Source organism: Cannabis sativa, chromosome 5 (assembly GCF_029168945.1).
Source record: "Cannabis sativa cultivar Pink pepper isolate KNU-18-1 chromosome 5, ASM2916894v1, whole genome shotgun sequence".
NCBI lineage: Eukaryota > Viridiplantae > Streptophyta > Magnoliopsida > Rosales > Cannabaceae > Cannabis > Cannabis sativa.
Window position 1 is genome coordinate 68,091,073 of NC_083605.1, and position 13,844 is coordinate 68,104,916.

At 35.2% G+C, this 13,844-nt stretch overlaps 1 protein-coding gene across 1 annotated transcript; it reads right to left on the reverse strand.

Moving 5' to 3' along the window:
• Positions 1-8,790: 8,790 nt before the first annotated feature.
• Positions 8,791-9,973, reverse strand: LOC115718003 (uncharacterized). Its single transcript, XM_030646972.2, has 2 exons — positions 9,469-9,973; positions 8,791-9,302 (listed from the first exon to the last, which is right to left on the reverse strand). Exons 1-2 carry the CDS (start codon positions 9,971-9,973, stop codon positions 8,791-8,793), a joined length of 1,017 nt encoding a protein of 338 aa, XP_030502832.2.
• Between the last annotated feature and the right edge of the window lie 3,871 nt (positions 9,974-13,844).

A 13,844-nucleotide genomic window follows, 5' to 3' on the forward strand; every position in this document is an offset into this window, starting at 1 on the left:
TGTTTATTTCTTTAAGTCTCACTTTGAATTGTTTCATCTTAGTCACAATCTGAAACATTTTAGAGCCATTAACCGATTGCCTCCATATCTCCCTCAGATCAGATTCATATCTAGGGTGTGACTTCCACATCTTGAAGTATTTGAATGGCTTTTTCCCACTAATTGCATTAGGGTATAAAGTCAATAAGCCAGGTGTGTGATCAAAAGTACCTTCATTGAGAAATACCGCTTCAGCAGATTCATATTTATTGATCCAAGTTTGATTGGCCATAATTCTGTCGATCTTTGAATAAATTCTATCATCTCCATGTTGCTTATTTGACCATGTATAGAAACACCCACTTGCTTTGACATCTTCCACTTGGCACTCATTCACACATTGCAAAAAATCTGTATCAGGATGAGTTTTAACCCTCTGGCCGATCCTCTCATCTTTGGCAAGGATATCATTGAAGTCTCCCATCCAAAGCCAATGCTTATTTGTTTTCAACTCACACAAATCCCTCCATAGTACTTTCCTTTCATTTCTGTTATTTGAAGCATAAATCACAGTCACCAGACTATCAAATCCTTCAATTGTTGTCAACTTCAAATGCATTAGTTGGCTAGTACATTTGAGGATGTCAACATTGAACCTTCCTGGATTCCAGGCAATGACAATCTTGCCTCCTGCATGCCATGCTATATTAGATGAGAAGCACCAATTTGCAAAAACATTCAAGTATAAGGCTCCAAGTTTCAGAGCCTTAACTCTTGTTTCGAGAAGCCCAACAAAATCAACTTTCTGAAAATTGATAAATTGCTTTATCAAATGCTGCTTGTGTTGACTATTGGCTCCCCGAACGTTCCAACATACTAGCTTATCCATTAGATAGAGAGGGTTCTCCCCCCCTCTAGTCTTATGCCAAGCTAAGTCATGATCTTGCATCCCTATTTCACCCATCTCTTCCTCTTCTTCTAGCACTTGAAAAGTATTCCTCACTTCTGTATTGTCATTGTGCCTAGAACTCAATCTCGTACCCCCTGTTTCCATTCGGCTGCCTCTTACCAGATTTCCTTGCACTTTAGTAAATCCTTCAGCATCAACTTGTGGTTTTTCCCTATTATCTTGCTTAACTTTCCACACTTGAGTCACTACAGCCTTCTTTTTACAGTCAGTAGTAGCATGCCCCACACCAGAACAGTGGGAACAAGATATAGGCTTCCACTCATACTTAATCCCAACCGATGTATTCAAGCCAAATTCATTTTCAAATTCTAACAAATCTGGCAGTTGCTGATCCATTAGAACTTCTACAAGAATTCTTGGATAGCTCAATCTCTCTCTTTCCTTAGTAACATTATCCACAAGAATCGGTTTTCCAATCTGAGCAACAATCTTAAAAAGTGATTTCTGGCCCCAATATTTCAGCTCCAATTCTTCCAACTGCACCCAAACAGGAACCTTCTTGACATCTTCCTTTTTATAGTTCTCATTCGGGTCCCAAGCTTTCATGATTACTGGTCTTCTATTGAAGAAGATATAGCCTCCATTTAGAACCTGATCTCTGTACTCAAGTGACTGAAACCGAATGATAAAAATTCCAAACGACAGCAACTTCACTCTATCAACCTTCCCCTTCCAGATTCTATGAGCAAATCCATCTAAAATATGGAGAGGAGGATTCACTCCTAACACATAACAGACTATAGAGGGCTTCCAAAATTGAATTTCATCTTCTATGTCATCCATAGTGATCCTTACTTTGTTCTCATTCTGCTTAGTACATTCAAAAGAATTCTCCAAATTTCTAACAACAGATGTAGATCGCAAAACAGGAGGGATAGAATTCTTACCAGCTGCAATTGCACTATTGCATCGACTGTTAGCTTGCATAAAATGGGAGAAGTCACTTCGAACATCCTCTTGTCTCCTAATCGCATCCAGAGACGACTTCGGAGAGAGAGGTTGAAAACCATCCTGAAGAACAGGGACATCGTCAATCACAGGTTCCTCATCCGTAAGCTCTAAAGCTTCAACTTCAGCAATCCTTTCCATCAAACCAGCATGAACCGTTTCATCAATCGCCTTCTTGCCTCCCTTCTTTGAATTTTTGACAGCAGATCTAGGTTTGCTCGACCCCTGCGCTACCTTCCTCGGACGCCCACGACCTGCCATAGCCACCGATTTGAGATCGGAGTCGCAGAGCCCTAGCAGAGCAGTACCAGGTTTCGAACAGGACTAATTTTACAGGGACATCGTCAATCACAGGTTCCTCATCCGTAAGCTCTAAAGCTTCTATCTCTAAAAGTTAAAAACCCACAATTTACAACATGCTATTAAAGAATTAACCCACGTTTTTTTTTTCTTTTTTTCTTTCTACAATTTTCTATATACTAGCTTTTGAATGTGCGTTGCCTGTGTAACATATATTATTAAAGATCGTATTTAATTCTGGTTTATATTTTTTTTTAACTAAATGTAGACATGAAATATTAAATTTTCCTTATTTAAAAGAATACGTTCAAATAATTTGATTAATGCAACACGTGATATGACAACTAAATGATCGAAGTGTTTAGCTTAAATTATATAGTATATATAAATAATGAAAATGCTAAATACACATTTAAATTTCACACATTTATTATTTACAATAATATGAATTAAATATTATTTATATATACTTTTAAGTATTATATCACATTTTATTGTACTTGAGATTAATTATACAGTGTAAAATATGTGTAATTTGAATATTTCTCAATATTTATAACTTAACTAATTTTAATGTGTTAACCAATAATTTTGGAACAAAAAATATATAAAATAATAAAAATTTATATCAATTTAATTATAGACTTTGTTGGTGAAATAAAAATGGTATAGTAAAAATAGATTTAAAGGTTAAAAAAAGGATAACATAAAAAGGAAAAAAAAAGGTCTCCCCTGCTATATTAAATTCTATTTCAGACCTTCTGTTTTAAAAAATAATAAAAATGATCATATGATAATTCAAATGTTAAAAAATAATCCCCTTAATATATTTTTAGTGAATTTTTTTCATTAAAAAAAGTAACAGTATTTTTATTTTTAATAATTATAATTTTTAAATTATTTAAAATCTAATTTAAGCTCAATTAAAAAAAGAATTGCTTAAAACAAAATTCAACTAAAATTGTGTCTAAAAGATTATTTTTACCATTTTAATAACACAAGGTTTTTTTTTTTTAAAAAAAAAAAAAAAATTGAGATTCCAAATTAGAGTTTATGTAAAATAGAGGAGACCTTTTTTTTTATTATCCCAAAATAAAAAATCTAAATATTAAAGATAAATATATTTTTTTTTTCAAAAACAAATATAATAAATTATAGAAGTTTTGATTTAATTCATTATATATATTTTTAAAAATAAGGGATATTTGCGGCGAAATATTTTTAACATTTGTAATTGTTACACATATAACCCTTATAAAAAAAAGTTATGGCAGAAGTACCTTACCTTACGATTTTGTTGTAGTATTACTATTTTTTTTATTGTTAAGTGTCAATTTACCCCGTTAAGTGACAACTCAGAAACTTGTAGTGACATATTTCTTTAGCTTATTTAATACATGATCTAATAATGTGTCACCACGTGTTTTTAAATTGATACTTTAGTCAAAAAAAAGTACAATTGTAACAAAATCGTAAGATAAGATATTTTTGCTACCTTTTTTTTATGGGTAAATGCCATTTTAGATCCTGTGTTTTGCAAAAGTTACAGATTGGACCCTGTATTTTGTTAAATGACAAAATAGACCCTGTATTTTCTAAAATAGTATAAATAGGACCCTAAGCTTAATTTTTAACAACTTTTTTTTTAATACAACCAACTTGAAGACAATGCTTAATACAAACAGATACAGAAAAATGTAAACAGTTTTGTCATAACACTTTTAGATCGGATTATAATTAAACTTTATTTTGACAAAAAAATCAATTCAGGGTCCTATTTGTACTATTTTAGAAAATACAGGGTCCATTTTGTCATTTAACAAAACACAGGGTCTAATTGGTAACTTTTGTAAAACACAGGGTCCAAAATGGTATTTACCCTTTTTTTATTAGGGTCACATGTGTAACAATTGTAAATATTAAAAGAATTTCGCCATAAATATCCCGTAAAATAAAAATGCTATGGTGGAAATATGTTCAAAGGAAAAAAATCAAGGTTTAGACAAATTATTTTTTGTTATAGTATTGGTATTTAGACATCTTTAGAGCACTTAGAAATAAGATATAATAGACTCAACAAAATAGTTATGGGTGATTCCTACAATGCATCCTCTTAAAAAATGTGTAATGGTGCACCTCTATTTGTTTCGGTATCCAAAATTTTTTTTAGTCTAATTGTTTTTATAGTCACATACATTATAATTATTTGAGATATTCTATAAAATTTTGAGAAATTCAGAATAATTTATAAAATAGAAAATAATATTTAAACAGTCTATTTCATATACGTATAAAATAAAAATCATGATTTGTTTAATTTAATTTTTTAAAATCTTGCAAGTTGTCTTATATAATTACAACTTGCATTATCATAAAAAAAAAATTAAATAAATTTTTTTTCTCTCGAAACCAATATTAGTGTATTAATATATTCCTTTTAGAAAATACATAGAATTTTCTAATAGTTATAATAGCTTAAAATGATGTTGGTGATTCTACAATACATCCCCTTAAAATAGATGTACTGATGCACCCTCTACTTATTTCGGCATCCAGAGAAAATATTTAGTTTAATATTTTTTTTATATACATTATAGCTATTTAAGATATCCTATAAAATTTTGAGAAATTCGGAATAATTTACAATATAGAAAATAATGTTCAAACACTCTATTTTACACGCATATAAAATAAAATAGTCATGCGTGCAACACACTATTTGAACGCAATTTTTGGTGTGTTAAATTTTTTCGAATTTCTTAAAATTTTGCAAGATGTCTTAAATAATTATAATTTACATGATCATGAGAAAAAACTTGACTAAAATATTATTTCAGACAGATAGAGATGTATCGGTGTTTCCCTTTTAAGGGGGTGTATTATAGAATTTTCGAAAGAGATTTTTTAAATTGATGAAGAAAAAATATATATAGTTATAATAGCTTAATTAAAAGATGTTTAACCAAATTAATGAAGAAAATATATATATATATATTTATATATACCTTAGCTTGGAATGTGAAAAATGGACAAAAATAGCACTTTAAAAATAAAAAATGAAAAATGAAAGTTACCCTCCCACATCACATGCAAGGATCACTCTATACCAAACTACTGTTGGAACGTAATAAAAACGCACCGTTTTGGTTAACGTTTTGGATCAATAGTATATGTATTCACTCTTTTTATATATGTAAGAAATAGCTATAACTCGCTCTTCCTCTTCTCCATCTCTCTCCGTGAAAGAAGCTCTAATTATATGCTCTAAAGCTTTAGAAATAGGTTAAAATCTGTCTTCAAAAAATGGAAAGGAATAAAGAAGTCAGATGACAATTTTGTTGAGCGCATACCCAAACAAAGGAAGGCTCATGCTAAGAAAAAATCTAAAATCGTTAGAGAATAAGAAATCGAGGGGAGTCCTATTATTGGTAGGATGCATACAGGGAGAAAAATTGGCAGGAAATGCTGACTCGTCCCCATCCTCACTTATTGAAAAAAAAAATAGTACAACTATTCATTAAAAAAAATTTAAATTGAACAAAACTAAATACATTAATAAATAATTATTTATGCTGAAAAAAAAAACTAAAAAAACACCATAAGCTCTTCATTGTTTTTGTTTTTATTTTATTTTTTTTTTTGAGAGAAAAGCTATTATTATTAATGAACAAATTCATTTACAAGAATAGCTTCAATGGGGCTAGGACAAACAGCCCTCCAAACAATATCAGAATCCACCCTTAAGGCATATCTAGCTAGACCATGAGCAGCAAAGTTAGCGCTTCGTGGGGCATAACTAATAGAGATACCGGGGAAAGAGGACATCTGATAAATAATATCATTAATTAAGTCGTTGAATCGCCCATAATGTTGTTGAGGAGTATTAACATGCTGAGAGACTGTGAGCGCATCAGTTTCAATGAAGTGGATCGGGCAACCAATGTGATGCAGCCAATTAAGGCAGTAGGAGATGGTTTTTGCTTCTATCTCTTTGACAGTGAAATTCCCTTTAATTGGCGAAGAAATTGCAGCAATGACATGACCATTGGAGTTGCGAATAATACCACCTATTCCCATCTTTTGATTATCAACATCTAAAGCAGCATCAACATTGAGCTTGTACAAACCGTGAGGGGGAGGCTGCCAAGGTTGATCTCTGAGTGAAGAGGTCCGCTGGGTTTGAGCAGTAGTGTTAGCTTGACGAAATTCATAAAGATAGGCCATTGCTTTGTCTAAAAGGACAGATTGTGGAAGAGTATAGGATTGATGTAGTGTCTTATTCCGATCATACCAAATAAACCACATGAGAGTGAGGATAGTCTCTAATTGAGCATCATCATGGCGGGAGAAAAGTAGATGAAGAAAATCACTGCTGTTATTGTTAACCAAACCAGAAAAATCAATGGCAAAGGGAAGTTTATACCATAGGTTCTTCACAGCCCGACAGAGGAAGAAAGCATGGTTAATAGATTCATTGCTGTGAGCGCATCTTGAGCATTTAGGATCATCTATTATATGTCGATGGTGAAGGTTAGCAGCAAGGGGAAGTGCATTGTTGAGAGTACACCAGGCAGAAATCTTGATCTTGCGGGGTAGTTTGAGTTTCCAAAACCTATTCCACCAGCTGGTTTGTGATTGAGAGTGTGAAGGAGATCGAGATTCTCGTAGGGAAGACGCCAGATCATACCCACTCTTAACAGAGTATATGCCCGATGCTGAGTGATGCCATATGAGTTTATCTTCAGGAACATAATGCCATAAAGGCAATTGCAATATACGGTCTATATCAATGCTGAGAAAGTGTCTCTTGAGGGCAGTGATATTCCAAGTACGATCGGTGGTGATAAGATCAGAAACATAGAGATTGTTGTCAGGATTCATGAGATGCATCGGTTTAAAGTTGGTAATCCCCGGGAGCCAGGAGTCATTGATACGAACAGAAGTACCGGTGCCAATTTTCCAAATAAGACCGTCAAGAAGGAGCTCTTTACCCCAATGGATACTTCGCCATGTATAAGAGGGATTGTTTCCCAACTTGGCATGTAAAAAACCAGTACGGCTAAAACAACGGTGATGAAAAATTCGACAAAGAAGCCAATCAGGCTTATTAAGCAAGCGCCAAGCTTGTTTAGCAAGGAGAGCTTGATTGAAGTCAATAAAAGATCGGAATCCAAGGCCTCCCATTTGTTTACTTCAGCATAGGTAGTTCCATCTCTTCCAATGTATAGAATGACCATTTGCTTTGAAACCCCACCAAAAACGAGCCATCATGCTCTCAATACTGTTACAGAAAGATACAGGAAGCTTGAAACAACTCATAGCATAAGTAGGTATAGATTGGACCACAGCTTTTAGAAGAATTTCTTTCCCCCAATGGAAAAGAGCTTTTCTTGCCAAGCCGTAAGAAGCTTCCAAATACGATTCTTGATTTCATTAAACGCTTCACTCTTATTGTGCCCAGTATAGGAGGGAAGACCCAAATATTGCTCATGACAAGATTGGATAGGCATTCCAAGGAGGAGACTAAACGCATTCTGATCTGCTGTGGAAGTGTTTGGAGAGAAAGACATAACTGACTTATCATAGTTGATGAGCTGGCCTGAAGCATTGCTATAAACATCCAACGTGTGTTTAACCGCAGCAAGAGAGAGAGAGAGAGCATCAGTACGACAAAATAGGAGGCTATCATCCGCAAAGAGGAGATACGAGACTTTAGGAGCTTGTCGAGTAACATCGAGCCCCGTAAGCATACCTTGTTGTTCATGTAATTGCAGCAACCGAGAAAGTGCTTCTGAACAGACAAGAAAGAGATATGGGGAAAGTGGATCTCCCTGTCGAATACCACGTTTAGGTTGCAGTTGTCCCGTAACATGACCATTAATAAGGAATGAAAAGCTTGTTGAAGAGATACATTGCATAATAAGCTCAACAAGACCGTGGCCAAACCCCATTTTCAATAGATTACGCTCTAAAAAGTGCCATTCTACTCTGTCGAATGCTTTACTCATATCAAGTTTAAGGGCCGCATAGCTAACTCTACCCCTGGTTTTATTGCATAGACAATGAAGCCATTCATAGGCAACCAACACATTATCAGTAATTAACCGATCAGAGATAAAGGCACTTTGGAATTCTGAAATGACTAAGTGCGAAAATGGCTTCATCCTGAGAACAATAGCCTTGGAAATGAGTTTGTAGATGACATTACAGAGACTGATGGGTCGATAATGCGTGATAGAGGTAGGATGCTTGACTTTCGGAATGAGAGTTATGAGAGTTTTGTTGATACATGAGGGATCTGAGCGATTATTTAATACATCCAAGACAGCAGCAGTGATATGAGGATCAATGGTACTCCAATGATTAGTAAAAAACATAACCGACATCCCATCTGGCCCTGGATTTTTGTCACTTCCCATGCTATTTAAAGCAGCTAGTATCTCATCACTTGTAAAGGGTTGCTGAAGAATGAAGTTCATTTCGGGTGTAATGGTTGTGGGAATAGTATCCAAAACAAGATCCATAGCAGTAGCATCAACACCAGCAGTGGCAAAAAGGTTAGCATAATAGTCATGGAAACAGCCAGAAATACCTTACAAACCAGTCACTAACTCTCCATTATTAGTCTGAAGCTTTTTGATGTGGTTATTGGCTTTTCTACCAGAAGCTCGGGAGTGAAAATACTTGGTATTAGCATCACCAGCTTTTAACCAATTAATACGAGAACGTTGGTGCCAATAAGTTTCTTCTTGCTCAAGAAGATCATCAAGGATTCGTTCGGATTGATGAAGATCAGAGAAGAAAGCTTGACTAGAGATATCAGATGCTCTGAGATCTGAGACTTTTTTCTGAGCATTAGATATTTTCCTCCTCATATTACCATATTTATTAATGTGCCATGATTGCAGATGTGAGGAAACAGTGTGAATATTCTGAACAGCTTGGTGTAGAGAATTATGGTCAGAAGTAGTCCAATGTCGATCAACGATTTCATTGCATTCAGGATCGTTGAGCCAAAGAGCTTCATAGCGAAAACGTGATCTGAATTTCTGGTTAAGAGGAGGGTCATTGCTGGTGTGGAATTCAGTTTTGAGTGCCCTGTGGTCTGAAGAATAATAGTCCAGGTGGTGAAGAGTTGTGGTATTGAAAACATTATGCCAAAAAGAGTTAACAAATCCATAATCAAGACATTCTTTAATGTGTAGAGAACCAGGAGCCCGATTGGTCCAAGTAAAGTCATACCCAGTATAATTCCAAACGAGAGAGGTTACCATAATTCACTGCCTCATGGAAATTATCAATTAATGTAAGGTCTCTAGTGGCACCACCAACTTTGAGATCAGGGGAGAAAATTTCATTAAAGTCCCCCATTACCAACCAAGGGTCAATAGGGAAAATGTCAGCAAGTCTCTTGAGAACTCTCCAAGTATGAGGTCTTAATTGTGTTTCGGCTGCACCATAAAAACCAGAAAAATGGAACTTGGGAATATTGTCACACTGAACATAGCAAGTAATATGATTCATTGAATAATTCAGCAAAGTTACATCAATATTATCTTTCCATAACAACATTAATCCACCCCCAAGACCCCTCCTAGGAACTTCAAAGCCATTGGGAAAATTCAAAGCAACTCTAATCTTATTAATAGACCCAGTAGATAACTTTGTCTCCATAAGAAACAATAAATGGAAAGCCTGTTGAGAATTAAGCAGGCGCAGTTGACGGAATTTGCTCGGTTTCCCCAACCCTCGAGCATTCCAACTTATAGCAATCATGGTGAGTGGCGGGGTTGCTGGGCAACACCCGCCGGACTAGCTTCATCTTCATCAGCAGAATGTGTTGATAATTGGTCATTCACAAAGGCTGCAATGTCATCCGAAGCTTCAGAAGGCAAGACAGTTGAGGATTCAATAGTGTCCATCATGGTATGCATAAGGTCTTGGTTGGAGGAACTTTCAGTAGTATTCTGTAGTCGACAGCGTTTGAGTATAGATCGCAAGGAATCTCCAGTATGGACAGCTTGGTGTTTGTAAGTATGAGTAGCAGTAGGAAGGTTATTATCTGCTATGGTAGTGTTAGGAGGAGTTGATATTATGGGTGGGCCATGAGCAGAGTGTGTTGGCAAAGTTAATTTTGGCAAGATGTTGGGGGGATTAGATAGATGGTGGGCAGTGGAATGTGGGTTTGTGTTGGTGATGAGTTGTGGTGGGATGTTTGTAATGTTTGATATTATGGGATTTTGATGGGAAGATGCTGGTATGGTGTTCGGGGGAGGTTGTAAGGCTTGGTGTATGGTGTTGCGGACAAAACGAGTTAGTAAAGGCCATGCCACATTGTTGGCTTTACTTCCTCGCAAAGGACGGCCAGCACCAGGACGGGGCAGAGGGTCACCTTTCATCCAAACTCCATAAGGAAGAGAAGTATCACCACCATTGTCCTCTGCCTCCAAAAATTGAAGACAACTTAGATAAGTATGTCCTAACCTTCCACATTTGTGACAAAAATCAGGTAGTGACTCATATTTGAAATCAACCCATAAACTATCATTCATGTTGGTGAATTTGAGGAAGGTTCCACGGAGGAGGGGTTGGGTTGCATCCATATCAACTCTGATGCGCATAAAAGGGCCCCAACCCTCCATTAAAGATTCATCATCAACCTCCAGAAATTCACCCATATCAGACCCAATTTTATCAGCTAAGACTTTGCTTTTGCTGAGAAATGGGAGACCATGAACCTGAACCCAAAGGGGAATGTGAATAAAGTTAGATTCAATAGGAATTTTAAAATTAGAAATAGCAGCAAAAATAATGGGCTGATTATTGAAATGCCAAGGTTGATGATAAAGAGTCCTCTGCATATCACCAGCACAGCCAAATTGAACCAGAAAATAGCCCCTTCGATCTGTTATGGTGACTTCAAAACGTTTGGACCAGAGATCAGACATTTGAAGAATGAACACCTGGGTTGATTTTTTTGTGGGTTAGAACATAGGCAAAAACACTCCATTCCGAGATGGTAGGGATGGCAGAGTTGCTTGATTCTCCAATTTCATGAACAACTTTTTCTTTCTCAGTGAGTTGAATTTGGGAAGACATATCCTTGAGGATTCGCTCCATAGGTAGAAAGTTAGGGTATGAGTGATTTGTCAAGACTAAGAACCTGTATATATAGTGATTTTCCATCGTGGAGATATTGATAGAGAATTGGTAGAGGATGGGAATCATGGGGTCGAAGTGGAGGTTGAAGGTGGGATGGCAGTTTAATGGAGGTTACGCACGATCGGAAAAGAAGGAGAGACAGTTAATTGGATAAACACGATTAAGGAAGAAGAAGAAAAAAAAACTGCCACAGAACAAACAGGGGGCAGACGCTCTCTTTTAAGATATGATGTACTTAACTTTATAAGCTCTTCATTGTTGATACAATGCTCTTCAATGTTGATACTATTATGAAAAAATAAAAGAAAGTTAAAGTTACATTTTTATTTTTTAAAATTACATATTATAAAAGAAAAAGGAAATAAAAAATAATTATTTTAAAAATAACTGTAATAACAAGTTACAAAACTAAAAGAAATTTTTACATGAAAAATCCATTTTAGACACTTTATTACAAAATTACCCTCACACGCCTATTACTACATTTCTACTTACAAAGTTATTTTTATTACACATTTACCACTTACTCATCATACCATGCATACACGTGTGCTCTCCCCATGCATCATCAATCAAATCATACTCTCTTCCCTCTCTTTTTTCATTTTCTTTTCATTTCATTTTCGATTCTTCATTTCTGTTCTCTTATTTCATTTGAATTCAAGTAACCTCCATTAACTACCCATAATTTATCACGTTTTTCCCTCTTCTTTTTGGTTCATCCACGAATTTTCAACTTCCTCTTAGCCCACGATTTAGCAACTGTTTTCCCCTCTCTGTTTCAGTTTTTTTCAATCTTATTTATAGGATGGCAATCACTCGTTCATCTTCATCCCCTTCTGCAGTTCTCAAACAGAAATCAAAAATGGGCAAGAAATCTTTGGCCAACAAATCCAAGGGTAAACGCCCAATCATTGATGATTTTGATTCTGATTTTGAAGCTCCAATGCCCAAGCGTGTGAGACCCCATTATTCGAAGAAAACGAAGCTCAACTTGGAGGAGCACACGGTTCCAGAAATTTCTGGGAAAAAATTTCAAAAATCTATTACACATGCTGAAGATCGGACTCAGGTTGGTTTTTAGTTTTATTTTCGTTTCCCCCTTTCTTTCATTTATGCTTTACCCAGATTTTGGCGTTTTCATGTTCATTATGCTTTGTGTAATTTTAGGATTTTATTTGCGCATTTTGTTTCATGTTTTTAAATTTTTTTAGTTATTTATTGTTGGTTTTGATCATTTCATTTGATTCTGGTCTGGGTGTTGTTCTTTAATTTGGTTTTGTTTTCTTTATTTTCAGTGTTTTTTTGTGCTTACAAGTTATGTGTTTTGTTTTCGTTTTTGGTGTTTTCAATCAGTCGTCGGTAGTTTCTTTTCAGTTTTTTAATAGTTTGTTAATGGTATGTTTTGATGTGTTTTCGATTTTCATTAGGTTTAGTTGTTTGCTGTTATATTTTAGATTTCAAAACGATTTTCAAATCTTTGCTCTATATTTTCTATAGTTGTATATGTTTTGTAGTTTGTTTGTTGTTTTAATATAGTTTTATTGTTCTTTTTATACTGCATTTTTCGATTTCTTTTAGGGTTAGTTGTTTACTGTTTTTTTTATGTTTCCAAACGATTTCAGGTCTTTACTGTTTTTTTCTGTGTAGTTGTTTGCCATTGATAGTTTGTTTTTAGTTTGTTTGTAGTTGTATTACAGTTTTCATACTGTTTTATTCAGGATTCATAATTTATTTTGGCCCTTTTCGTTATGTTGCAGGTTTGGGACTGTAAATTTAGTCCTTCTGATGTTTAGATCACAAGTGTGTATCATCTTTCTGTCGTACTTTCGAATGATGAATGACTTTGTTGGCCCGTTTCTGGATGCTGTTAGTGCCCACTTGCATTTTGGATCCAAACAACAAATCTTGTATGTTCTTGCACATGATTTTTTAACTCTGAATTGGAAGTTGTTCCTAATTGCATAGAAACCAAGCACACTCTGCAGTGTTTCTTTGTCTTTGTATATTTGTGCTTCTTCTATTTCTGGATGATGCGGATCTGTGATTAGTAGTTCGTCATAATCTGTGATTTCTGGTTCCTTTTTTCTGTTGTTTTCCAGTTGCTCAACCATTTCCTCTGCCACAAGTTTTGCATAGTCCATGAAGTCAAAACTTTCTTCTCCAAATTCCGGTACTGTTGCTTCAATTATATGTTGTTGATTTGTTGAGTCTTCTGTTGTTGCTGCATTGTATTCGATTGGTTGGAAGGCGCTTCTATGTGTAATTAATGAATTGTCATTTCCAAAGAATGATGCATCGATGGTTGTTGTTGGGTTGTTGATGACATTCACACACATTGGGTATGTTGTGAAGTCGGGGTCTTTCAGTTTGAGTTGTATGTAGAAATGCAGGCTTTGATCATCCTTTATCCTCAATGGTTGGTATCCTTCCTTCACTTGATATTTCAGTTGTAAAACAGTGTTTTCTTGGTTACATTCTAGGG